The following is a 27,599-nucleotide window of genomic DNA, read 5'->3' as shown; positions in this document are numbered from 1 at the left end:
AGTTTTATTTTTCTCAGGGCAAGAACATGAAATATTTGTTGGTAATCAACATACTATTTGAGTAGCACAACTTGGACAATATGAAGGATTCTTAAAGTGCATTGTAACAAAGTAGGAGACACCAGTTTTTTTAAATCTCTTTTTCGATTCCGCAGTTTCATGCCTTCCCATGACATTAAGTTGCACCTTTGCACAGGTGACCCAAACATTAATACCCAGGCCAGCCTTCTCTGGGCCCTAGACCTTTTTAGCCATCTCTTCGTCTGATATTGATGCTTAGGTTTCAAGAGCTTCCCAAACTTAAACTTAGGATTGAAAAATTGAATTTAGGATTCCTATCCTTCTATCATCAACTCATTTGCAACATTTTCTGCTGTCATGATCATCTACCCACCTGTGCTAGCCAAAGACCCAGGAGTAATTTTTAACATCCCCATCTTCTGCTCTCCTCATATCCAGTCTAAAACTAAAACCATCCATTTTGGTTCTCCAATAATTTTCTTAAATCCTTTCTCATTTTGCATCCCTACAATTAGAAATCTACTTCTGTACCTTGACCTTGATTACTATACTATGTTTCTCACAGTTCTCTCCCATCCTCTCTGTCTCTCCTCCAATATTAGATTCACCCCACAGCCAAATGATAATTTGTTTTATTTGCTTTGAAGGGAGAGGTGCTTGTTTTGTTCTGAGCTAGTAATAACTGAGCATATCTCCCCTTTGTGAAACCCTGACTGAGAGCAGTTGAAACCAGATACCCTTTTCTCTTGTACATCACTGTCTTTAGGCTTTTAGTATGCCCCGTTCCCCCTTAAGATTATTTGGACTGGTTTAATTAGTCTGGATTCCTTTGCCTGCCCCCCGCCCCCACCATGTCCATTCATCTGTTGCTCCTGCATTATGATTCAAACAAGTATTTTGTATCCTTCCATTTTTCCTTAACTTCCTGATCAAAACTGATCCCTTAATTCTGCCCAGGCCTTTTGTGAAAACTGCCCTTTTAAAAGCCAGCAATGTTATTGAATTATTTCTCTACCTCCATCCAAGAAGATAGAATATTCTCTTTATAATAAGGGTTTTGGTTCCCTTTTATATATCAATAAAATCTAAGACTCTTCTTTGAATAAAATCATAATTTAGAACTCAGCAATCAAAAGCCATTTGCTAAGCCTGTGTAATTAAAAAGTCCAGGCTCAACTTGAGACAAGAGTAGGAAATGACTCTTAAGGACCTGTGGACAAGACTTGTGTTTCCAAGGTTAGCCCCTTCATAGTCTCCTCTTTCAGTCCTGCCCTAAATTCAAAACATGAGAGAGAAACAAAATTTGTGGCAGCTGAACTAGCACTTTCTACCTATTTGGGAATTCAGGTTTTTATGCAGTTAAAAGGATGTGGCCTTTCACCTTGTATACCTGGCTGAAAATCACAATAGAAGTATGGAAGATCCTACCTCATCTAAGTAACCAGGTTACTTGTGCCAGTAGAGCTCAGAGTAAGCCTACACACTGTAGCCAGCTTGTCTGGTGCTTTCCAAGGCCCCCTAGTGCTGTCTGTGTTAGCCATAGTTGCCCTGGTGTTTTGCTCTAGCATTTCAGTAAGCCACCCAGAGGGCCCACCTGTCCTTTGCTTTAATTCAGTCATGCTCCGCCTGCTTACTCAGGTCATTCCTGTAAAAAATGACTCCATTCTGCTTACCTGTACTGCAAAATCATTCTGTCAGGACATAGATCCAGGACAAAGACCCACAAGTAGTATGAACATCCCATATGCCCCACACCTAAAACCTAAGTCTGCATTTTTGGTCAGAGCAGTTTAAAGACAACCACACATCTATTAAAAATTATCCACAGATTACCTATAATTCCAAGTCCAAAATAGCCTGCACCTCCAAAAACTTCTTTTTCTCAATGCTTATTTCGTTCTTTAAATCCATCTCCTTGTCTATTTCTCAAGGTTTCTGGCCCAATGCACAAGCTTATAACACTCCAAGAAGTGAACTTATCTTCCAGTTATAGACACAACTGCAAAATCATAGTCCTCTCCACATGGGCTGCCTGCTTTTGGAAAGTTCGTCCATGGAGCTACTAAGTGGAATATTTATGTCCTGCTAAGAGACATACCCCAGGGTAAAGAGAAAGGAGCATCCATCTGTAATAATCATTGCTCTTCCACACATGCAGATTTCAGTTGTTCTTTCTTCTTCTTCTCCTTCTCCTCCTCCTCCTTCTTCTCCTCCTCTCCTCCTCCTCCTCCTCCTCCTCCTCCTCCTCCTCCTCCTCCTCCTTCTTCTTCTTTTAAGATTTTATTTATTCATTTGTCAGAGAGAGAGAGTGCACAAGCAGGGGAAGCAGCATGCAGAGGGAGAAGCAGGCTTCCTTCTCAACAGGGAGACCGACAGGACCTGAGCTGAAGGCAGATGCTTAAATGACTGAGCCACCCAGGTGTCCCTGTTCTTTCTTCTTTGAGTAGTAGTGAGCATGTGGGTAGGAAAAACAAATATATTAAATAAAAAACTTCCTTTGGGAATGAACATTTCTTCCCAATTCTCAATTGAGCTAATCCCTTCCCTTAGGACCTTCCATTCCTTTTGAAACCTCCATACTTCAGTCCTTGACTACTAACCTGAACTGAGCCAATTTTCACAATTTTAGACTCAAATTCCTCCAGTCCTTACCTGCAGTATAATCACACAAGTTTCAATTGCACTGCGGAGAAATTGCCAACAATACAAGTAATGGGCCTTTGAGATCACTCAGTAAAGGTTAGAAGTGTAAACATTAGGTCATTGACTCCCAGGGGACTTTAATATATATTTATTAAAGAGATGACCATGAGTTTCTGTGGCATCCACCAATGACAGGGAACTTCAGGTATCAAAAAGGTACTTCCACCCTCCATTTTTAGGTGTTTGTGTGTTTTTCTATTTGAGGAGTCTTTAATGTCAACATCTTTTTAAGACTGAAAAAATAAGATGAGAAAGAAACAATAAAAAGACAGATTTCTTTACAGAAATTTAAGTCGTTAATTTTTAGCAAAAAAAAGATGCAAATTTTTTTTTACCAAATAGGAGATTGGTAGTGATGATAGACATAGCACAGATCATAGGTGTACCATCACTGGAGACAGAACTGAACTAATCTTGAATGAGCATTTGATACACTTTGCAACTGTGTCTCACACTCTACTTTTCTTCCTAGTTCATATGTGGGATGTTGGTGGCAGCCCCTGGCAACGGCAGCACTTGGAGTCCGTCTGGTTTAGTTCATTTTGTTTCCCCCATGAGCATCACTGTGTAGGTGACCTGGAGTGCTCCCGGTGTTAATATTTCATTTCTAGACCAGGAGCATGTTGAATGAAATGCATGAATGACAAAAATGTGGGTAAAAATCAGGAAGCATTTTTATTGACTTTAGTGGGGCCATATTACCACAAACAATGTACAATTTGGCACAAGTTCAATTTCAAAGTAATTTAAGATTTTAGAATGAAATCTTGTTAGGAATACTTTAATAGAGATATGTGGTTGTGTTTATTTCCTAGAAAAATATCTTATTACTTAATGAAATTAAATAAATATTCAGAGAATCTTGCTGTGAAATTTTTAATGGGTTGATAGGAAGTTTCACCTATCAATTCATTATGTTCCCCTCTTAGACACAGCCTACTAAGTGAAAAATAATCTTGAAAAAGCTTTCCCATAAATCAATAGACTATACAGTAGGCAAACTATAATTCACTCATCTATTCTCTCAGATTACAAAGATTTATTATGTGTAAGGCATAGTTCTAGCTGCTAAGGTCATAACATAGTATCTGACATGCAATAAATACTCAATAAATATTTGCTATTTACTGAAAAAAAGGTAACTAAGGAATAAATTCTACCTTTGAGACTACAACATACTAAAGGAGATAATAGCATTACTTTTTAAATAAGGATAGACTATATTACTACATCGTTGTATGTATATATTTCTATATATAATTGTATATTATAATCTGCATAAAAGAATACAATGACTTTATTATTAATAATACTTATAGAAATGCAATGATGTCAATTAATATATGTAAATAAGTATCATACAAATTTATAGATGATTATTTTCATAACAGTAATTCAAAGAGTGAACTAGCTATTCCAGTACATAGTAAACAATGGAGTGGTATATGAGATTATTATCTCTATTTCCTAAGTGGTCAACTGATAATAAATTAATGGTTTTTAATTTAAAAATCTATGCAAATATATATACTTACATACCTATATATAAATGAACATATAATACATGTATGCCTATGTAATTATATATATATATATATATATATATATATATATATATATATATATATATCTCTTCATGTGTGTGTATCATTTATATGATAACTCACATTTTCAAATTTTCAAATATTTATTATATGCCAGACCTTCCTTGTATTCTTTCTTTATACACAACCTCTTCATTGAATTGCCACAAGTCTTAGAGGTAGACTGTGTCATCCCTGTATTACAGAGGAAGGAGTTGAAGTTTTAAACTGTTATATTTGCCCAGCATCCTACAACTAGTAACTGGTCCTAAACTAAGATCCTAAATGAATTCTTTTTTTTTTAATTTTTAATTTTTTATAAACATGTAATATATTTTTATCCCCAGGGTTTACAGGTCTGTGAATCGCCAGGTTTACACACTTAACAGCACTCACCATAGCACATATCCTCCCCAATGTCCATAACCCCACCCCCTTTCTTCCAACACCGCCCCCACCAGCAACCCTCAGTTTGTTTTGTGAGATTAAGAGTCACTTATGGTTTGTCTCCCTCCCAACCCCATCTTGTTTCATTTATTCTTCTCCTACCCACTTAAGCCCCCATGTTCATCTCCACTTCCTCATATCAGGGAGATCATATGATAGTTGTCTTTCTCTGCTTGACTTATTTCGCTAAGCATGATACCCTCTAGTTCCATCCACGTCCTCGCAAATGACAAGATTTCATTTCTTTTGATGGCTGCTACTATAAACATTCGGGTGCATGTGCCCCTTCGGATCACTACGTTTGTATCTTTAGGGTAAATACCCAGTAGTGCAATTGCTGGGTTGTAGGGTAGTTCTATTTTCAACATTTTGAGGAACCTCCATGCTGTTTTCCAGAGTGGTTGCACCAGCTTGCATTCCCACCAACAGTGTAGGAGGGTTCCCCTTTCTCTGCATCCTCGCCAGCATCTGTCATTTCCTGACTTGTTAATTTTAGCCATTCTGACTGGTGTGAGGTGATATCTCATTGTGGTTTTGATTTGTATTTCCCTGATGCCAAGTGATATGTAGCACTTTTTCATATATCCTTGATGAACACAGATGCGAAAATTCTCACCAAAATACTAACCAATAGGATTCAACAGTACATTGAAAGGATCATTCACTAAATGAATTCTTAATACAAAGCTCTTAACTGCTACACTATATAAAGGAATTTTTCAGATAAAAACCTCCTCACTAATTCTTGTCTCATCTTTGTCTTTCCTACCCTCCTTTGTTCTTTGAAAGTAAATATTATGTGGATTAGGAATAAGGCTATCTGGAGTCCAAAAATATAGACTTCATCTGATAAAGTTATAATTTCATTCACATTCAAGTTTTGTTATTTTTATTTCCCTCTACGTGAATGTGAATCTTTACAAGAAAACCTTATTATCATCCTAATTATCAATTAACATGTATTGATTGCCCACTTGATACAGAGCCCTCTACTAAATTTCAAGGATGGAAAATGAATCTGGGGCTGATGTGTGTGTGTGGTTTTTTTTTTTTTTTTAATATGAACAATTTGGCAAAGAATTAACATCTAAGGCTTGTGGAAATGCATTTTGCCAAATGGGAAGAGAAATTCTTGTTCATTGAAGACAGTCATTCTTGATGTTTACAAAATGTGAGAATTACTATTTTTTAAATGCATACCTTTACATTTAGGATATGTATGAGCTAAGATCTCAGAAAAACCACTTAGCTTTACCTACTCTAAAGAAACCTTCTAATCATCTGTCATTGGGCTCCCTGATGAAATGCCTTAATAGGCCTAAAATCTTTTAAGTAATTAAGAAAAAATAATAATACTTACTTTAACATTTTAAAATGAGCTTGTCTAGCAATGAAATAAGCTAGGAAAACTAAAAATAAAATTGGATGAAAATTGGCAAAAAGCAAAAAAGTGGGCACTGTTCTTTGTCATTTACAATTAATTCCACACAAATATTTGTTTAATCAGACAATGTGGTTAATCATCAAGGTGAAAATGAAAGTTACCAACACTAAATGCTGGTATAAAAGTTAATAAATTCAGTTCATAATCATTATGCACATGCTAGTTATAATAATTTACTGTCCATACCAAATCTTTATAAGCATTGTAATTAAATATAAAATGCACATTAGAATTATAATGAGTAATTAGGGCAACATAACTAATATGCATGAAAGTCCCAAAGCTCATTAAAATGTTAAAAGACAAAACCTGCTCTACCTAGTGTTTTTGCATATTTTCCATAGCTAAATGAATGCTAGTAGAGTCTGTGCATTGTTTTACCATTTTTGGTTTTTATGAATTATGCATTTAAAATGCCCTGGAAACATTTGGTTCAGTTACCAAATGCAGACTTATTTCCATTTTGGAAGAAACAGAGATAATGCACACACACACCCCCAAACACACACACAGATGCACACACCACAAAACCACACTGAAATAGTTTTATTTGATGTTATTATGAAGCCACCTCATAGGATTACTTGAGTAAGAAAATCATAAAAACCATGATGGGCCATTATTTCATGGGGCACACGGTGGAACACACTGACTGGAAAGATCTTGAAGATAATAGACTCAATGGGAAGCATTATCTTGACCAATCTTTATACTTTTTACATAATCATACTCACCTCCAACTGTGAATTTCCATTTTAAAAAATGGTAAACTCAAATTCAGGCACAAATACTAAACTGAGCATTTAACCAAAAATGACAAAGCAGCAGCACATATTACTACTTCTAACATTGTTCTGAAAACTGTCTGCCCTGTGTGTTTTATAAACAGACATATAAACAGTGTCCAGTATGTCCAATATACAGAGGTCCACTTTCTACCATATACAATAGTCCTCCTTTATCTGCAGTTTAATTTTCAGGGTTTCAGTTACACATGGTCAGCCATGGTCTGGAAGTACATGATCTTCCTTCTGACATATGATCAGAAGGTCTTGGTACCCTCACACTAGATCACATTACCCACATCGTTCACCTCACTTCATCTCATCACATAGGCACTTGATCACTCACATCATTACAGGAAGAATAATGGTGAGTACAGGATGATAAGGTGTTTTGAGAGAGAGAGACTTATTCATGTAACTTTTATTACAGTATATTGTTATAATTGTTTTATTTTATTGTTAGGTATTATCATTAGTCATTTATAAATTTTATTATAGGTATATATTTATGGGGAAAACATTGTCTACGTGGGGTTCTATACATTCCAAGGTCTCAGGCTGGAGGTTGTGAAATGTGAATAAGGAGGGACTGTACTCAGATCTTGCAACTTCATTACAAAGTAAATAAATTGTTTGGACTTATATATATGTTTCAGATTCAAGTAATAAGGAAGATTTCTAGTTAAAATAAATTCTCCTTTCATTAGCAAGCATATCCATTTATTTGATCAAAATAGAGCCCATTACATCAAGAATGTACTACTTTTTAAGAGAAATTATTAGCTTTAGATTAAATTTTGGGTCAAATATGCCCAGAAATTCTGCTTGTTCCATATCCCTCCCCACTAAAAATTAATTAACTAAAAAATTCTTTAACAAATGTACATTATTAAGAAATGCCATTGATACCAACGTTTGGCCATATAGTATGAATGTCTTTTAAGTTATGTGTTACATGAACCTAATAAACTTATTAACACTAAAGGTAACTAGTTAGAATTTAACTATATTAAGTTGAAGAATCCTGGAGTATAAATTTTAGTAAGATCATAGAATCACAGTATTTTATAGAGCTCATTCATTCATCCCATTCATTTATTCAGTGAACATTTTTGAAGTGTCTGCTGTTTCCTCCTACTGGGCTAGGTCTTAGAGAAACGCAAAAGTTTTTGACACATTATTAGTCAGTTCCTAAGGTTCTCTAAGCTTAGAGTTCTCTTAGAGAACACTTAGGGTTCTCTAAGCCCTGAGGTTCTCTAAGAACCATTTTAATATGTCCTTGACCAACAGCACTGAGTAAATTCATGAGTAAGAGAAGAGACAGTAACTCAGAATAAATATTTAATCAGTAGATGGAATATGAACATGGAAAAATATCTCCCAGTTCTCAAATGCATTTCATTTATGGCAGCTGAATAAGTGGGGAGTATTCCTAGGATGGGTTCCTTATACAACCTTTCTGAGTGCTCTAATAACCCCTTCCTGACATGCTACCTTTCCACAGTACTTGGTTTGCATAGTACTTGCTCTCCTTTTGGTTTCCATGGCAGTTCTGTTCTCTGCAGCAGATCTTCGGTCAGAATCCCTCACATTAAATCACTCGGAAATCCACAATTCATTTCAGATACTCTTTCCTTAGCAGAAGATGAAACATACTTTCCTTTTCAAGGCAGACCCATGGAGCTTTCTTTGGCTTTGGTATGGAAGAGACTTTGAGCCTGAATGGCTTTGGAAAATTCTACCTACAAGTAATGGTCTGGATAATTTCTTGACAAAAGTATCTCCCATCACCCTCCAAATGTATGTAGGATATTTCCTAGCCCCATTGATGACACAGTTGACTAGATGACTGCTTTGACTAACGGGCATTACGGATATGACAGAGAGTAAGACACATAAGTGAGAAATCGATATTGATACCTTTCACTAAGTTGTAGTGGTTATTTCCTACACAGTATTATTGTGGCAATGACTAAGTAAAACAGGGAATAAGACTAAAGTTTGTCTGTGATAGCTTTTTGAACTAAAGTATATTGGAGGATGTGATGGAAATACTGCTTGAATTTTTTCTACAACTCAATGCCCAGCTATATTTTATTTTAGTGCTGAATTATATAGTGTTACCTGTGATACGGTGTAATATATAAAAATGTAACACTAAAATTAACCACTTAATTTCAGATGATTTATTATAAATCATATCTAAATACTCTAAAGGATACATTAAATTTAATTGATTATATAATATAGCACATATTTATATATACTATAGTAGTATATAAAATTATTTATTATATATTAAGATATATATATATATATATACACACAGATATATATTGATCTAATTCAGCATGAAGGGATGAAAAAAACCTAAGGTATTATTATACAGCAAAACATACCAAAAACACTAAGGTGATATTTTTGCAGGCATTATATTATTCATTTTACAGGCATACAATATTAGAGATTTTAAACATACAAATAATAATGCTACAGAAATTTTCTACTCAGCAAAGAGAAATGACACTATGACATCTGCCTCAGCTTACAACAAGATATGCCACATTTTTGTACAGAGAATTGAATGATTGCTTTAGTTTTTATTCATTCAACAACAATAATATATCTTGCATTTTTTATTGAGTGCCTACTATGTTCTAGGTGCTAGTCCAGGACACATCATTGAACAAAACAAGACTGTTTCCTCATGAACTGTACTTTTCAGGGAGGGGGAAAAAAGATATGGCAAATAAAAAAGTAATATATATTATGTCAGATGGATATTGTTGGTACAGAGAACAATGAAGCTGGCTAAGAAAGGAGTCATATGGTAAGGGAATAGTAATATTATTTTATATAGAGGGACAGGGAAGTCCTCTTCAGTATGGTGGAGTTGGAGCACAAACTGGAGACAATGTGGATGACAGCAAGAAATGAAGATATCTGAAGGTTGTATATTTTAGATTGAGGAAGTACCAAGTATAGAGAACCTAGCTAGGGACATTCTTGGTGTATGTTCCATGAATATCAGGTAGTTCAGTGTGGCCAGAGAAGATTGGGCAAGAAAGACAGTTGAACAGAAATGTGATCAGAGAGAAAGCAGGAGAGTCAGATTATTTAGGGTTTTGTGGAGCCTATGAATTTGAAATGAATTTGACTTGTATTCTGAATGAAAAGGGAATGTGGTTGTATAGTAGCAAGAATGAGGATTTGACTTATTTTAATAGAAACAGTATGGCTATGCAATGGAATATTACGCAGCCATCAGAAAGGATGAATTCCCAACTTTTGTACAACATGAACAGGACTGGAGGAGATTATGCTGAGTGAAATAAGTCAAGCAGAGAAAGTCAATCATCATATGGTTTCACTTACTTGTGGAGCATAAGGAATAACATGGAGGACACTGGGAGATGGAAGAGGAGAAGTGAGTTGGGGTAAATCGGAGGGGGAAATGAAACATGAGAGTCCATGGACTCTGAGAAACAAACTGAGGGTTTTGGGGTGAGAGGGGGGTTGGGTGAGCCTTGTGGTAGGTATTAAGGAGGGCACATGTTGCATGGAGCACTGGGGGTGGTGCATATACAATGAATCTTGGAACACTGAAAAAATAAAATTAAATTAAGAAAAAATTAAATTTAAAAATAGATCCAGAAAAAAAAAAAAAAAGAAAGAAAGAAAGAAAAGAAAAAGAAACACTATGGCTGCTACCTTGAGAATAGCCAGTATAGAGAGCAAGGACAAAAGCAGGGGAACCAGTTAGGAAACTTCCAATATTTCAAGTGAGAGGCAATGCTGGCTTGTACCAGCATGATAGCTATGAGGTGGTAAGGACTGATAAGATGCCTTTTAAAGGCAGACTCTACAAGATTACAGTCTCTCAAGACTTAGAAATGTTTTGTAATGACATTGATGAAATGGCAATAGTAACCGTTCATCAAATGCACAGATAAGCTTCGCAGGATGAAAGCAATAAATAGTGAGAAATCTAGTGATTTTGACGTAAGAGGCAGTAAATAAGATTGAAATTATAAGGAGGGTATCAGCTGCATTTTACGCATATATATATTTCTGAGCAGAAGAGGAAAGAGCCTAAACATTTTCTCTAATAATTTATTTATGTGCTACTCTTGCTGACATGGAATTTCTTATTTGTCTGTCAGACTTTTCCTTTCCTGACACACCCTTCAGTTGTCAAATTACTTTTGCTGTTAGGCAGAGTTTTCTCATACCACGTTTTATTTAATCATTTTAGGAAGAATGACATTTTTTTTTCCCTTTGTTAAACATTCTTGGTTTCAAATACACCTATACTATTGTTTCTGAAAATTACAGTTTTTCTGCCATGCCTCCTCCCACATCTTTTTATTTCTCTAAGATATATTATTTGTAGGTAAATGTCTCTCCTACTTATGTCTTCTTATTCTTTGGCTCTTAGTTACTACTTACTGTGTTTGCTCTGATTTAGCTTTCTTTCTCCATAAATAGAAGTATCTAAAACTGTGTTTTACAGATGGGAAGAAAAATTACCTCTTGATTCTACAACTAGTACTACTTCCTGCTATATTGTTTTTCTCCTTGTTCATAAATTCAGAGAAAGTTGATAGATAAAGCACATCTGTTTCACAGAAATGACCTCTGTTGCTTTAGTCTTTGAACCATATAGAAATTCTGTAACATTACAAACTCCAGGATGCAGGTCTGAGCACACAGCTGATTGCCACCTCAGAATAAATGGAGAAGTAGAAGTGGTTCAGCTTAATGTTCATTTTTTTTACTAGGAAATCTGTGCATATAAATCTTAAAAAACGTCACTTACTGAACACATTTCCTATAGTCTTACTAGACTTCTAACATTTACCTTCATGTGTTTGAGGGCAGTGGGCAAAAAGAAAAGGTAATTTACAACTATATTTCTATATTCAATTTTTTTTCTTAATTTCCCTTTCTTTTCCCTAGCTACTCAAAGCCTTTCTTTTCTCTTCCTCCAAGACAGTGTGTTTGGAAAGTAATTCTTTGGAATATATTAGCAATATGAATTATTCATTTTTCAAAATTAAATAATTTTCATAACTGAATTTTAATCAACTTTTTAAATGTGCTATTTTAAGATTATTGAAGGCCACAGAAACAAGAAGAAATAATAAACCATTTAGTCAACTAAGAAATCTGATTCAGTGATTAGTCGGCATAGGGCAGAAGTCATACCAGCCCAAGGCTCCCTGGTGCCTTTGGGTTTACTAGTAGGTCCTTGGAGGAACCTGGCCCTGAAGTCAGACGAAAACTTGATCTGGTGAGAATTAGCCTGAGGAAAAATTCCACAAATATTTTCCCATCTATTACCAAGTACATCTTTATTGGTATCATTTTTTGCATTGATTGACTGCAAAAAAAATCTTAAATTTATATGTCTAGTTTATTTGTATTCTGACAGATCAATTCTAATCTTTGAAAATGTACCATGACTTAAACATAACAATAAACATTATAGAAGCTTAAATAACATATCTTGACTGATTAATATAGCTAGGAGGATTTCCCCATGAGAAAAAGATTCTTAAGAGTATTTTCATGTTTTATAAACAATCTAAAGAGAAATCTGAACTCTTCTAATCTTTATTTTGGAGGGATTCCTTAAAAAATAATTTTTATATCAGGAAATTCATAGTCGCTTCAACATGAAAAGAATGCATGCAAACATTCAGGGACTCAGAAAGTTTGTTCTGATGCACAACGTGTGTTGCAAGATCGTATGCATAGAGAATAGAGATGCCTTTGGAGAGTCCCAGCTTCAAAATCCTTGCAAACTTGTCCACTGTATCCAAATCAATCACATTCAGCTATAATTTCAGCATGACTGACAACAGAGAAGAGATCAAATCATGAATAAAGTCTAAAGAAAGAAAGTTTGGTGAACAGCTAGGAAAACAGTGAACCATTTAATTCTTATTGATACAGCTGGTGGCCCAATAAATCTCAGACAGACATATTTTACCGTGGATGCATCACTGAAGTGAGCATTGCTGACTCTAAGAGGACAGCTGCTTCAAGCTGTAATCTCACTACTGCTGACCCTTGCCTAAAGCATGATATGAATGAATTCTGCCTAAGTACCAGCAAACTCCTCATTACATATATAACCCTTTATCTCCCTACTGTCCTTTTATGTACTTTTTCATGAGTCACAGATAACCCGACCATATATCCTTCAGTGGCCTCTAACAGATGTACACTCATAATCAAGATGATATCATGTCAGGGCACCTAGGTGGCTCAGTGGGTTAAAGCCTCTGCCTTCAGCTCAGGTCATGATCCCAGGATCCTGGGATCAAGCTGGTGGCCTTCTGCTCAGCAGGGAGCCTGTTTCCTCCTCTCTCTCTGCCTGCCTCTCTGCCTACTTGTGATATCTCTTTCTGTCAAATAAATAAAATCTTAAAAAAAAAGATGATATCATGTCATTCACATCACAATGTAAATGACTAATGAAAGCATAAGTATATTTAACCTCCCTTAAAGGGTTAAATATTATCATAGCATTAAACCATGGGTTTAGGAAAAGAATCCTTTATGTTGTAGTTTTAAAGCAATGCATAGATTTTTCTTTAAGTGTTTAGGGGACAATGCAAAGGCCTTCACCAATGCCCCTAAAATCAGACTTAATATGCGGTTATATGTCTTAGCTCTGGAATTTTTCACAAAATATTTTGTCTTTTATGCACCTGTGCAAACATAAGGGAATCAGAGATCACAGCTTAGTACACTAAGATGGATATTGAGCCTTTAATAAAACCACTGAAGTCAATTTCATGTGAAATTCATGTGAATTTAATGTGAAATTCCACTTTTCATTGTCTTTCATGTGAAAGAAAATGATCTCATCATAAGCTTAACTGAATCGATACATTGATCTTTTATATGCCCTAACACATAAAGAATGTCCACAACTGCATATCTTTCTAGAAAGAACACCTTTGTGTTCCATACACTTTTGATGTTCTATCACATTATTGAATCCAAGCCTCTCACTTTTTGGTCATTGAGAAATTAGACAAGGTCTCCTACAAATGGCTTTCAGAGAAGATTTTTTTGGTTAACTACAGTTAAAAAGCGGGGTATTCATGGAATTCTGGGAAAGTAAAAATTTATACTGGTACAGCTTTTAATTAAATTAATGACTTGCTTGTTATACCAAGACAATGAATTTTTTAAAAGTCAGTTCCTTTTCTATCCATACCTTATGATCTCATGTTCTTAAAGGGAGCATAACTATGATATCCTATACACTAGTAATAATGTTTAATAATAGCTAATATTTTTATTGACTGCTAATTCAGTGCAAAGCACTAAGGTAACACTTTCCATGAAGTTTGTTTTTGTTTTTAATTTCAGTGTAGTTAATATATAGCATTATTGGGTCTGTTGACCATCTGTATGTCTTCTTTGTAAATGTCTCTTCATGCCTTCTGCCCAGCTTTTGCTTAGATTATTTGGGTTTGGGTTGTTCAGCTGTATAAATTCTTTATATATTTTGGATACTGATTCTTTATCAGATGTCACTTGCAAATATCTTCTTCCTTTCAGTAGGTGGTCTTTTAGTTTGGTTGGTCATTTCCTTTGCTATTTAGAAGCTTTTTATTTAGATGAAATCCTGATAGTTTATTTTTGCTTTTGTTTCCCTTGCCTTGGTAGACATATCTAGAAAGATGCTGTTATGGCCAGTATCAGAGAAATTACTGCCTGTGCTCTCTTCCAGGATTTTTATGCTTTCAGATCCCACATTTAGGTTCTTAATCCATTTTCAGTTTATTTTTGTGTATGGTGAAAGAAAGTATTCCAGTTTCATTCTTTTGCATATAACCATCCAATTTTCCCAACACTTTGAAGAGACTATCTTTTTCCCAGTACATATTCTTGCCTTTTTTGTGGAAGATTAATTAACCCTATATTGTGGGTTTATTTCTGGGCCCCCATAAAGTGTTTTATGTTGTCCATATAGCAGTCCTATGAAGTAGGCACTATTTATTTTATGGATGAGAAAACTGGGGTTTAGAAGGGTTAAGTAACTCAGATAGTGAATGTTACAACCACTTTTGTTTGGCTGCAAAGAAAAGCCTTTCACTGCACTATTTTGTGACTGTGTAAATGTTTAAGGTCTTGGGGAAGCTGGAGGTACATTACAAACTGTCTTATTTTCATCCCCTGTGAAAACTAAGCAGAGGTATTCAATGTGAAAGTCCTTTAGGTGATGAGGATTATTTTTCAACTATATTTCACTAATTTGATTTAAAAAAAAAAAAAACTTGACTAGGTGAATTGTTTTTAAAAAATTTCTCTTAGCAATAACATGGAGTTTTCAGCTTTCTTTAAGATCAAATTAGTCCATTAGGCAAGGACATAATTCCTTCATGGAAAGGGTTTACTGACCTTGTGATCCACTTCAGTAAGATCTGTGACAGCCTTTGAATGACTGTCATTATTCCTTACCCTAAGGTGCAACCTATCTTCAAAGAAGAAATTTTCAACTATCATCATCCTCATTTGTAACAATTGTGTATTGAGCACTTCCTATATATGTGTTTTCTAGTGGGTACTGGAAAACTTACATTTTTTTCAAAGACAGTTTATCTGACTGAGGCTTCTTTGGGGTAGCTCACAAGTTCTATGACTTAGACCAAAGTCAACATGCTTATTTACCACAGAGTTTTCCTACAGAACTTCTGTAGGAAAGATTTCCTCATGATTTACTTCTCTTTACTATTGCTCACTCTTTATCCCTGTGACTATTTAATATGGCTTTTTTATCATTGTCCGTCATTTGAGAGAGAGGGATGGTGTCAAATTTGTTTGCCTTTGGAGCTGTAGAGTTTCATTTGTACTACCTCAATTCCGTAAGCCTATTGAAATAATTCTTGGATTCACTCATCTTTTTGATAATAGAACTTTGTACAAAACCAAAGCTCCCACTGGGAATGACAAGAGAGGAAGAAGGTCTTTGTGGCTATTGTCATGTAACTAAGAAAACTTGAATCTTGATTAGGCTTATTGGGTGCCAAGTGCTGAGGTTCTGTTGCTTGCACCTGCAGAGCCTGGAGTTTTGGATGAAGAACCTTTAATTATCTTCATCCTGAAATGACTGGCTAAACAATGAATGGAAATAATCCCACTGAGTAAATGAGAAGGAAACACTCCTCTTTTATGAGCATCTAATCACACAGGTGTTAAATATCCCCTCTTGACTCTTTCACTGCTGGCTTTTCCCAACATCTGCTCTTTACTGTCCCCCACAACTGTCTAGTAACATTTCCCTAACATTTATTTATTTCAGTATGCAATTGCTTCAGCTCACAGCCATATACAATTTGATATAAGGATAGTATTCCTAAATTTCAGCAGTGCACACAAATCATTCTATCCCAAAGGATGCCATTGTACTTACGAATTTAAGAGGCTCAAGTAATACACATGTTTTGCTACTTTGGTATAATTGGAAGAAGTTACATCCGAGCAAAACAAAAACTATCTTTATGGGGGAAAAAAAAACAGTTCCAGAAACATAAACATATGGAGATGACCATCTTTACACTCCCATTCCCTGTAAAAGCAACTTACACAACTGGATCAGGGCCAAAATTCACAGATCAATGGAATATCATGGTAAAAGAAATAGGTTCTGGGAGCAATCATTCATATTTTACCACTTATTGTCTCTTCTAGAAAGGATTCAATATGATTTCTTAAAACACAGGACATTTTTTTTAGTAGAAAATGAGTGCTTTGTACAACTTAGCTTAACATACTTGTAATTCCTTGTTACAGCTCCAGTTTGAGACTTAATCATAATTGTTGTGAGGTATATATTTCTGGCAAATAAGCAACTACTCCTTATGATAACCATGGCCTTTTCCTAATGTAAAATTCTTGAGTGCATTATAGCTCATGAGTACATAGAAACCCGTCAAACCAAGGTTGACCGTTGACTTGGTAAGTCATGAATCACATAACACAGGATGTGGACTAGACCTTAGATATCTGCTAGTCCCACTGTCCAACATACCCAGATTAAATCCCAAGAAATATTAGGCCCACAAGACTTCAATATAAAACCTTCTACTATTCCATGGTCTCATAAGTTTGGAAGAAGCTTTATACTATAAAATATTCATAAGGTATACATGCACATCACAGTTTCACTGGGATGTGCTCTAGAAAAGAAACCTGCTTGGTATACCCAGACATTTGTGAGACCATATAACTATTTTATTTACACAAAGCAATAGGGTTCAGAATGATATAAACTTGGAATTTCTCTAAAAATGTCCTGTCACTGCCAGTTAACTAAAATGAGTTGACTCAGGTCCAGTGTGACCAATGATCTATTTAATTAAATTTTCTCTCAATTCTTTCCTTTTTTATGGATTGGCCATGACTTTCTCATCATCCTCAAAATTACTACAGCAGCCTCCTAGCAGTTCTGCCTGTTTCCTCTCCTGCCTCTCTGCAGACCATGAACTACTCAGCAGCCAAAGAGTATTTATGAAAAGTTAATCAAACCATGTCATTCTGCTTAAAATCTCCAAAACTTCATCTCCTTAGAACAAAATTCAAAGGCTCTACTATGGGTTACCACACTCTACAAAAAATTGAGCCCCAGCTGCCTGCTCAATCTTCTTTTCTGTATCTTCCTTTCATCTGCTCAGACCATGACGACCATTTTGCTGCTGCTTAAATCTTTTAAGCATGTTTCCACCTCAAGCATGCTCTCAACTCAAGGCCTTTAACTTTTCTGGTTTTTTTTAATTGTAATAATTTACTACAGATGACCACATGATTTCTTTCCTCTCATCATTTAATTTTCTACTCAAATACTGCCTTATCAATAAGAGGCTCCATGACTGCACCACAGAAAATAATACATCTTGGAATTCCTTTTTATTTTACTGTGCTCAATTCCCATCTCAGTTCATACAACTTTCTTAGTGTTTATTTATTTACTTACTCTTGGACATGCATATATATGCATACATACCTACACACCCCTCAAAAATGTTAGTCCTATGAGGCCAGGGATATCATTTTTTTTCATTAACATGGTCCCTAATAAAAATATTTAATATAGGAATGAAGAATAGGTAAGTGGTTAAACCCACTTCTTGAACAGTCATTTTTTTTAAAGATTTTTGTTTATTTATTTGACAGAGAGATCACAAGTAGGCAGAGAGGCAGGCAGAGAGAGAGGGAAGCAGGCTCCCTGGTGAGCAGCGAGCCCCATGTAGGGCTCCATCCCAGGCCCTGGGATCATGACCTGAGCCAAAGGCAAAGGCTTTAACTCACTGAGCTACCCAGGCATCCCTTGAACAGTCATTTTTAAGAGTGGGAGAATAATATGAATAAGGGCTCATTCATGTCCCTGAGAAAAATCAATAGCACCTTCAAGTTCAAGTGTATAATTTAACTTATTTTATTTTTTAAAGATTTTATTTATTTATTTGACAGAGAGATAGCAAAAGTAGGCAGAGTGGCAGGCAGAGGGAGAGGAAGAAGCAGCCTCTCCACTGAGCAGGGAGCCTGATGCAAAGCTCCATCTCAGGACCTGGGATCATGACCTGAGCAGAAGGCAGCCACTTAACTGACTGAGCCACCCTAGTGTCCCTCAATTGTGTAATTTTAACCTCAAAATGAAATCTACGTCAGATTCCCCTCACCACATTGATTGCCCATAGCCCATAGCCCTTTAATTCTCTAACACACAAACTGTTCTTAGGACATTTTTCTTATGTGCAATGTTAATTCTTGAGTCATTCTTCATCTATGCGTCCATATGACATTTTAGGTATCTTTCCATTTTCTGTGTCCATCAGAGCAGCCTGTGAACCTCTAGACAATAGGATAATGTCCCTTTAACTTGTGTGGTAAAACACCTAGTGTTGAGCCATATGCACAAAGAACTGCATAAAAGCCTTTTAATGACAAATTAGATTTTATTTCGGTTCATTACGCATGGGTTTTCAGGCAATGTTCCGGATTTCATGGTTTTGTTTATAATGAGTCATGGACCCCTTGACAAACAAGAGAGTAATTAAACTAACCAGGTTATCAATAGAAGCTTGTGATGGATCTCCTGTTGCATATGGTTATTTCATCTTCAATAGTAGTTGGATATTATAAAAGGTTATGGCCTCTTAGTGTGACAGGGAGAGAAAGAGAGATTAAAACCTCTGAGAACAAGAGTGGAAATACAGTCCTACCTAGGCCTTGCACAAGCAAAAAAGTATCATAATAATTGACAAATAAGTGGAGTTTTATTTATAGATATCTTTTGATATTCTATTGCCATTTATGGGGAGATGTGAATTTTGCTTTACAAAGATAAATAAATTTATTAAATGATTTCTTATATTGTATGCAAGAATGTGTATATATATATTTGTGTATATGTATGTATATACACACATAGATATATATGTAAATATATTTACATATTTACATATATACTACACATATGCATATAAAATGAGCATATGTATTATCTCATAACATTTTCTTCAAATATTTTTGGTAACACTTTTTATTGTTTTTTACCAAGTTATTAACAAGCACTTTAATAAAAATACTATTTCTTTGCAAGTTTCCTTCTAGAACTATAAGTTGAACTTTTACTATTAAGAATAAAAATACCACAGAGAAATAGAGGTGCTATAATTTCAAAGTGAAGTATCACCCTTAACAAAAAATGATGAATTTCCTAGGGTATTTTTAAAAGGAAGGGCAATGTTCTGTTGTAAGGGTGTTTACAGTTTTCATATTCACTGCATATTGAAAAATCATTAAACTCTGTTCTTTTTTATTGCTTTCTAAAGAAACCTAAAATATATCCAGAGTGCACACTAACTCAGGTTATTGTCTGAATGAATTAGTATTTGCATTTTCAAGGTTCCTGTTGTATTCAACGCTTTCTCATAGTGTTATTTCAAATATGTAGTATATTAAAAAGAGAGATAGAAAAAGAAAATATTTATAAAAATAGATACGTGTATCTAGAAAATAGATATGATAGACAGATACAGTTGCAACACCAAAAGGAACACACCATCCATGGAAGAAATCACTGATAAGCTGGAGTTCATTACAATTAGAAATTTTTTTTTAATATAATTTTTTATTTTTTATAAACATATATTTTTATCCCCAGGGGTACAGGTCTGTGAATCACCAGGTTTACACACTTCACAGCACTCACCAAAACACATACCCTCCCCAATGTCCATAATACCACCCCCTTCTCCCAAACCCCCTCCCCCCAGCAACCCTCAGTTTGTTTTGTGAGATTAAGAGTCACTTATGGTTTGTCTCCCTCCCAATCCCATCTTCTTTCATTTATTCTTCTCGTACCCACTTAAGCCCCCATGTTGCATCACCACTTCCTCATATCAGGGAGATCATATGATAGTTGTCTTTCTCCGCTTGACTTATTTCGCTAAATTTTGACTCTGTGAAACACTATTGAGTCTGAAAACAGAATCCACAGAAAAGTATTTTTAAAAAGGCACATCTGATAAAGGATAGTTATCCAAAATATAAAAAGAAAACTCAAAAACAAGAATAAAAACAACCTAATTTAAAAAGTGGGCCAAAGACATTAACAGAAGATATACATCACCAAAGATATACAGATAAAAATTAAGTATATGAAAAGATGCTCCATGTCATATGTCAGCAATGAAATGCAAATCAAAACAATGGGATCCTCTACACACCTAATAGAATGAGCAAAATCTGGAATACTGACAGCCCCAAATACTGGCAAGGATGTGGACCAACAAGAGCTCTCCTACATTGCTGGCGGGAATGCAAAGTGTTTTTCACTTTGGAAAACAGTTTGGTAGTTTCTTACAAAACTAAACATGCCTTTATGGTGTGATTCAACAATTGCACTCCTTTGTATTTACCCAAAGGAATGCAAAAACTTGTGCATGGATATTTACAGCAGCTTCATGTATAATTGCCAATACATGGAAACAACCAAGATATTTCTTAATAAGTGGATGGATGAATAAATTGTGGTGCTTCCAGATGATGGAATATTATTCTGTGCTAAAAAGAATTGGTCTATCAAGCCATGAAAGGACATGGAGAACCGTAAATGCCTAGCACTAAGGGAAAAAGTCAATCTGAAAAGGTTACATGCTCCATGATTACAACTATATAACAATCTGGAAAATACAAAACTTTGGAAACAATGAAAAGATCAGCAGTTTCGGGGGGAGGGGAGGGATAGTAGAGATTAAGAGGCAGAGTTGAGAAGATTTTTAGGACAGTGAAAATCATTTGTATGATATTATAATGATAGTTATGTGTCATTATGCTTTCCTCTAAACCCATAGGATATACAACACAACGAGTGAAAACTAATGTAAACTATGGATTTTAGGTGATAAAGATGTGTCAGTGTAGGTTCAGCTATAACAAATGTACCACTGTGGTGTGGGCTATCAGTAACAGAGAGGCCATGCATATACTGGGGCAAGGAGTATATGGGAGAACTCTACCTTCCACTCGGTTTTGTGTGAACAGAAACTACTCTAAAAAACAAAATCTTTCAAAAGAAAACGACCCATGCATGCAACTCTTAATGTTTCTCTCTAAAACTCATCAACTTACTATCTTACCCATCTCAGGCAATTGGTATTCTAACCTTCCAGTGAAGCCAGATGAAGTCACCCTGGACTCATCTCTTTATTTCACATCTGCTAGGAAAATCCTGTTGGCTGCAACTTCACAACAGACTCAAAGCCAATTACTTTCACTACCTCTAGTGCCTCCACCCTAACCTGAGCTGGCAACATCACTTGTCTTGCTAACCGCCACAGCTTCCTCCAAGTGCTCAGCTTCCCTCCTGGCCTCACTATTGTCTTTTCTCAACACGGGAGCCAAAATTGCCTTTGAAATAAAAGTCAGCTTATATCTCTCTTCTATGGTAGTTCACCATTTCACTCAGAGTAAAACCAAGTCCTTAAAATGGCCTTCACAGTCCTATCGGATCTTCCATCCTTTGGCCCCATGCATCAGTCAGAGCTCTCCAGAAAAACAGAGCCAATAATCTATGTGGGTGTGTGTATATATATATATATATCTACATTTCTATATAGATATATTTCAATATGGATATACACACATATGTCTATAAATCTTTAGATGTCTAGAGAGATAAATACAAACATACATATTTATACATATCTACCTACACACACATATACACACACACACAAAGAGATTATATTATGAGGACTAGCTCACGTGATTATGCAAGCTAAGAAGATCCCCAAGTTGCTGTCTGCAAGTGAAAACCCAGGGAAGTCCATGGTATAGCTCAGTCCAAGTCTGAAAGCCAATGAGAACCAGGAGAGCCAACAAGATAAAACTTAGTCTGAGGGCAGAAGACCAATGTTTTACTTCAAGCAGTCAGGTGATATGGGGGATTCACCCTTCCTCTGCCTTTTGTTCTGTTCAGGCCTTCAGGGGACTGCAGGGTGTGCACCCACATGGGAGGGCCTGAGTCCACTGATCTGAATTATATTTCCATACAGAACCAGACAAACCCAAAAGTAATGCTTGGCACATACCTAGACACTGCAATGCAGTCAGGCTGACAGAAAGTGAACCATCACACTCCATCTCCTGATCTCCCTGCTTTCTCTTGCCTCAGCCACATGGTTATCTTCGGTATTTTTCAAACAAACCAGGCTTGCCTCAGCCTTAGGGCCTTATGACAAGTCTTACTTACTCACTACTTACTTACTTACTACTTACTACATAAAGACTTACTACTAGTCTTCATGCAAATCTCACTTTCTCAATGAATCTTCCTCAGATCACCCTACACACAATTGCCATCTATTCCTTGCTCATATTTCTCTTATCTTGCCCTAGTTTTTTTTTATCATCCCTCTTGTCACCTTCTAATGTTTATTTAAATTGCTTATTTATTTTATGTACGGCTTATAGTCTGTCTCCACATCCCTCCCTCCATCTAGAACATAAGCTTCATCACATTAGGGAGTTGGACTGCTTTGTGCCTTGAGAAATGTGCAGCATATACTGATCACTCAACAACTATTTGATGAGTAAAGGAGTGGCTATGCTACAAGGAGTTTTTAAGCATCATTTTGTGTGCTTTGATCTCTGAACATGCAAAGATGGACGAGATACTCATCCTGCCTTCAGACAGCTAACAAGCAAGCCTGGCATACCCATAAATAATTACAATACAAGATAGAAAGTATATGGTATGAGAGATATTTAGATAAACTATTCAGAGAAGGGAAAACTATTTTCAACCAGAGCAACAGGAGACAGTATGGAGACACCTAATCAAGCCTGCATCTGTGGAAATGGAAAAGAATTGCATTTCAGGTAGAAGAAACAACCAAAAAAAAAAAAAAAAAAAAAAATTACTGATTTGTTAAAGCACAGGAAAAGACAGAAGAAAACACAGACTAATAAGTCAGTATGGCAGTATTAAACCCAAATTCTGCAGCTAAGTAGCTGTGTGACCTTAGATAAATTATTTAACCTCTCTGAGCTTCAGTGTTCAATTTATGATATTGGGATAATACCATCTAGATTTGAGTATTGCCATGAAGAAATCATGAACATAAAGCACCCAGCCCAGGGACTGGCTCCCAGTGATCACTCAATAAATGAGAGCTATTATGGGAGGGTAGTTTGACTGGAGTAAAGATGAAGTGTTCCCCTCAACAATGCCACTTTTCCAACAGGAAGCAAGGCCAAAATGTATTGCATTTACTCTGCACTCCTTGGGAACATTCATCTATTGTCCAACTTGAAAAATGAAGCTGAAAATGACTAGCCTTGTATTAGAAGCATAAAACACTGAAAATGTGATGCATTGGCCTATCAGGCCTACGATTGCTTTGAATATAGAAGGAATAAAAATATATGTGTGTTATATTTCTGCTGAAGATTAGTTTTACTTACCCACCAGTTTCTTTGTTTGTTTGTTTCTTTTTCAGTTGCTCCTACAATTCAGGAAATTAAATCTGGCACCGTGGCCCCAGGACGCAGTGGATTGATAAGATGCGAAGGTGCAGGTGTGCCGCCTCCGGCCTTTGAATGGTACAAAGGAGAGAAGAAGTAAGGACTTTGTGATTATTACTGTGTTTCAAGCACTTTGAGCTAATGTGTTTGTGTTTCAGATACTTACTTGAAGCCATTTCTTTAACTGGCTTGAATGATTCTCAGCAGCCTCTTTGCAGGCAGGCAAACCGAAGGGGCCCACACGGGAGGGATGAGTAGCTAATAGCATTGAGAAGAAATGTCCACTTTGGTTTTATGTGATCCCAGAAATGCCTGCAAATCCTGCACTGCTGATACATTTCACTTCTTCCCCTCCTTTGTGAACCAGCACACCATTGCTCTCGCTGGCTGCCATGTTTACTTGGGAAGGAAACCAGCTTTTAAAGGACCTGGGCACAGCTTTCATGAGTGCACTCCAAAAGCAATCGGAGCTGCTGCCTCTGCCTGGCTTCCTTGAGAAGTCTCAACCCTTTCACCTGCCTTACTCTCCCGCACAGCATTTTAACATTTCATTTTATAGAACACTGTGTTTTAGATATGCTATCCCTAAAGGGCCTGTAGAGGAGATAAAATACATGGTTAAAGGACTAACCAAGGGGATTTTAGGGCTACTGTAACTTTAGCTCTATATGATTGTCCCCTTGAGGAGCCCAGGAAAAGCCTTGACAAGAGCTGTTGAACAAAAGACAGGACTTGACTACTTTCTTTACTTTCAACCAGTAGGCTCATTCAGACCTCTTCAGCTGCTCTTATCAAGCCATCAGAGAAGAGTGGGACCCCTGTGGGTTAACTGGAAGATGGAATGCAGAGGGGAGGATATTATCTATAATACATCTTTTTTTTTTTTCTTTGCCTCAAAACTAGGGAAGAACGTGTTCAAGAAAATGCTAGGTTGGGCCATACGAAACTGCCATTTTTAGTCAAAAAGCTAAATATTGGCAATTCCACACTGTTCAACAGATATATATATGGGGTTTACTTATTTATACCATGGCTCATGACTAATGACAGCTAAATGTCTAGTCTGAAAACCAGAGAAATGTCATAAAAGTTTAGATATTGTCATAGTGGATGATAGTGGATGGGACCTAAGCAGGTACCTTTTTTTTACCCTTAAATTGTAATCAAAAGAAGAATTTTTAGAAGACCTTCTCCCTCTTCAACATCAGCCTTAACAATAAAGGAAGTCCCCATAACTATCTCATTGATCTGAATCACCAACTCTGCATTTATCTACAACTATTTGCAATTATTTTTAATGCAACCTCTTCTGTAATTTGGGGTACTCAATTCTTAATTCTTTTTACTACTTCTAAATCTACCTTTTTGGGGCTTCATAGAAGCCCCACTTTTTATATACTTAGAATTAGATAAACTAGTCTGTGGTCACCCTTGTCCTACGGTACAATATTATATATTAGCCAATAACCTTTCTCAGATTCTGATAATCCAGATTCAGAAGTTCAGTGTGTGATTCCCTATATGGACAATAGAGTGGTTTCCAATCCTCTGTAAGTTATGAAACACTTTTTTCAAATACAATCTTATGTAGAAACCCAGTTAGTAATATCTATGAAAATAGGACTTCTTTGGTAGATGTGGGCTGAACGGAGCTTCGGTTTTATGGTCTCAGAAACTTCCCTTGCAAGGGCTCCCCAGATCCCTGGTTCTTCCACAAAGTGCATTTTAAATAATGATAAAATATTTTACATATCTCTCAAAGTCCCTTTTGAATCTATGTTAGGCCTTTCTTACAAGCTAACAAAATTATCACCAGTAGTACGAGAGCTCCTTTGTTAAAGTCCTTTTGGTTTCCAGTATTTTGTGAAATGATGTCCTGAAATTTTTTTTTTCTATTTCCCTCTCTTTTCCTTTCCTAAATTCAGCAACCATTGTCAGAAAAGGCTACAATCATCCTTAGTCGACTTTCTTGGCCTATAGCAAAAGCAGCAAAGGACCCATTGGTGTCCACAGTCATAGTTTCAGTGACTCTTTTCCTACTGGAGAGATGGACAATAGCTTTTATTATATTTTGAAAGGAGTTTAGAACCACTACTATAAAAGGTGGATTGATTCTTCCCAATCAATGCCCTTTCCCAGCACACACACCTAGAGAAAATCTGGGAGCTGTGAAAATCAAATGCACTAGTCAAAGGCCAACATACTTTCATTTCAGAGTGGAGTATACATCTGTCATTTGTTAAGTTTTTATTTGAGGAAATACTCAGATTATCAAATACCACACGAATATATAAAGTCCTCTCAAAATTATAGTGAAGCAAATTTAAGAATGTGCAAGAAGGGGCACCTGGGTGGCTCAGTGGGTTAAGCCTCTGCCTTCAGCTCAGGTCATGATCCCACAGTCCTGGGATCGAGCCCCACATCGGGCTCTCTGCTCCGTGGGGAACCTGCTTCCTCCTCTCTCTCTCTGCCTGCCTCTCTGCCTACTTGTGATCTCTGTCAAATAAATATATAAAATATTAAAAAAAAATAAAGAATGTGCAAGAATAGGAAAGAGAAGGGTTCTGGTTGCTAAATGATGGTTGTTACACTCACTGAGTTTGTTTACCATCCTACCTTCTGGGCCCAGGCCATTCTAATGTTTATCTCATTAAAATGAAAAACTATCTATGTAAAAAGCATCTGCTGTTTGACGGGCAGTATTCTAAATTGTTAACAGACATTAACGCATTTTATCTAATTTTCACAACAAACTTATTAGTTAGATACTATTTTTATGGTCACCTTTTGCTTGGGGGAAAACAAAGCACAGAGTGTTTTTAAGTAACTTGCACGGGTTCATACAGTTAGTGGAGGGCTGGGATTTGAACTCCAGAAGTCTTACAAATCTTCATGCAGAGTCTATGCATCTAGTGTAGGTCATGGCACTTCAGAGACTATCAAAAATAATTTGAAATGTCAATGTTAAATGGCAACGGTAAGGACATTGCAGGTCACTTATGAATTAGCAAAATAAAAGACTGCACATACAAACACTCACTTATGCTTTCTGAATTTACTTAGTCAAAGACACAGAAATAATGGAATCAAGGTAGACACACAGAGAAGAAACAGATACAGCACGTTTCTGAGCTGTTTTCTTGACCTCAAGGTCACTAACGGAAACATGAAGCTGTCAGAGATCCTGTCAAAGTGTAGCAGAGTTTTTACAAGATCTGGAGAAGTTTTATTTCCTAGAGATATTTTTCACTTTGAGCGTACAAATATATTAAAAAATAGCTTACTCTCTTCACTTCTGCTTAAGAGAATGTTTATAAAAACTCATCTCTTTTAACTTAAGATCTTCAAAGCTGATCTTCATTCAAATAAATATGAACAAATAAACATAAATAAATAAAAAAAGAGGCAGTAACTGAGCATCCTTAGTCTCATCTCTGCCTATAGTTCTTCCACATCCTATAAAATCCATATCTGGGTGCTGAGAATAATCTAAACACCTTAAAAAAAAAAACCTGAAAAATAAAGCACAATTGAAAAGAAAACAAGGAAACAAATGCTTAC

The 27,599-nt window shown here is 36.0% G+C and overlaps 1 protein-coding gene across 1 annotated transcript in view; it reads left to right on the top strand.

Annotated features, from left to right (window-relative positions):
- Positions 1 to 27,599, top strand: part of NEGR1 (neuronal growth regulator 1) — an 860,988-nt gene that overhangs the window by 643,369 nt on the left and 190,020 nt on the right. Inside the window, exon 5 of the mRNA XM_059375117.1 lies at positions 24,014 to 24,134. Coding sequence (XP_059231100.1) covers positions 24,014 to 24,134 — 121 coding nt within the window. The remainder of the gene's footprint in view (positions 1 to 24,013; positions 24,135 to 27,599) is intronic.

This window comes from Mustela nigripes, chromosome 14 (assembly GCF_022355385.1).
Source record: "Mustela nigripes isolate SB6536 chromosome 14, MUSNIG.SB6536, whole genome shotgun sequence".
Classification (NCBI taxonomy): domain Eukaryota; kingdom Metazoa; phylum Chordata; class Mammalia; order Carnivora; family Mustelidae; genus Mustela; species Mustela nigripes.
Note: the sequence above shows the minus strand (reverse complement) of the source record. Positions and strands in the feature narration are given on the sequence as shown.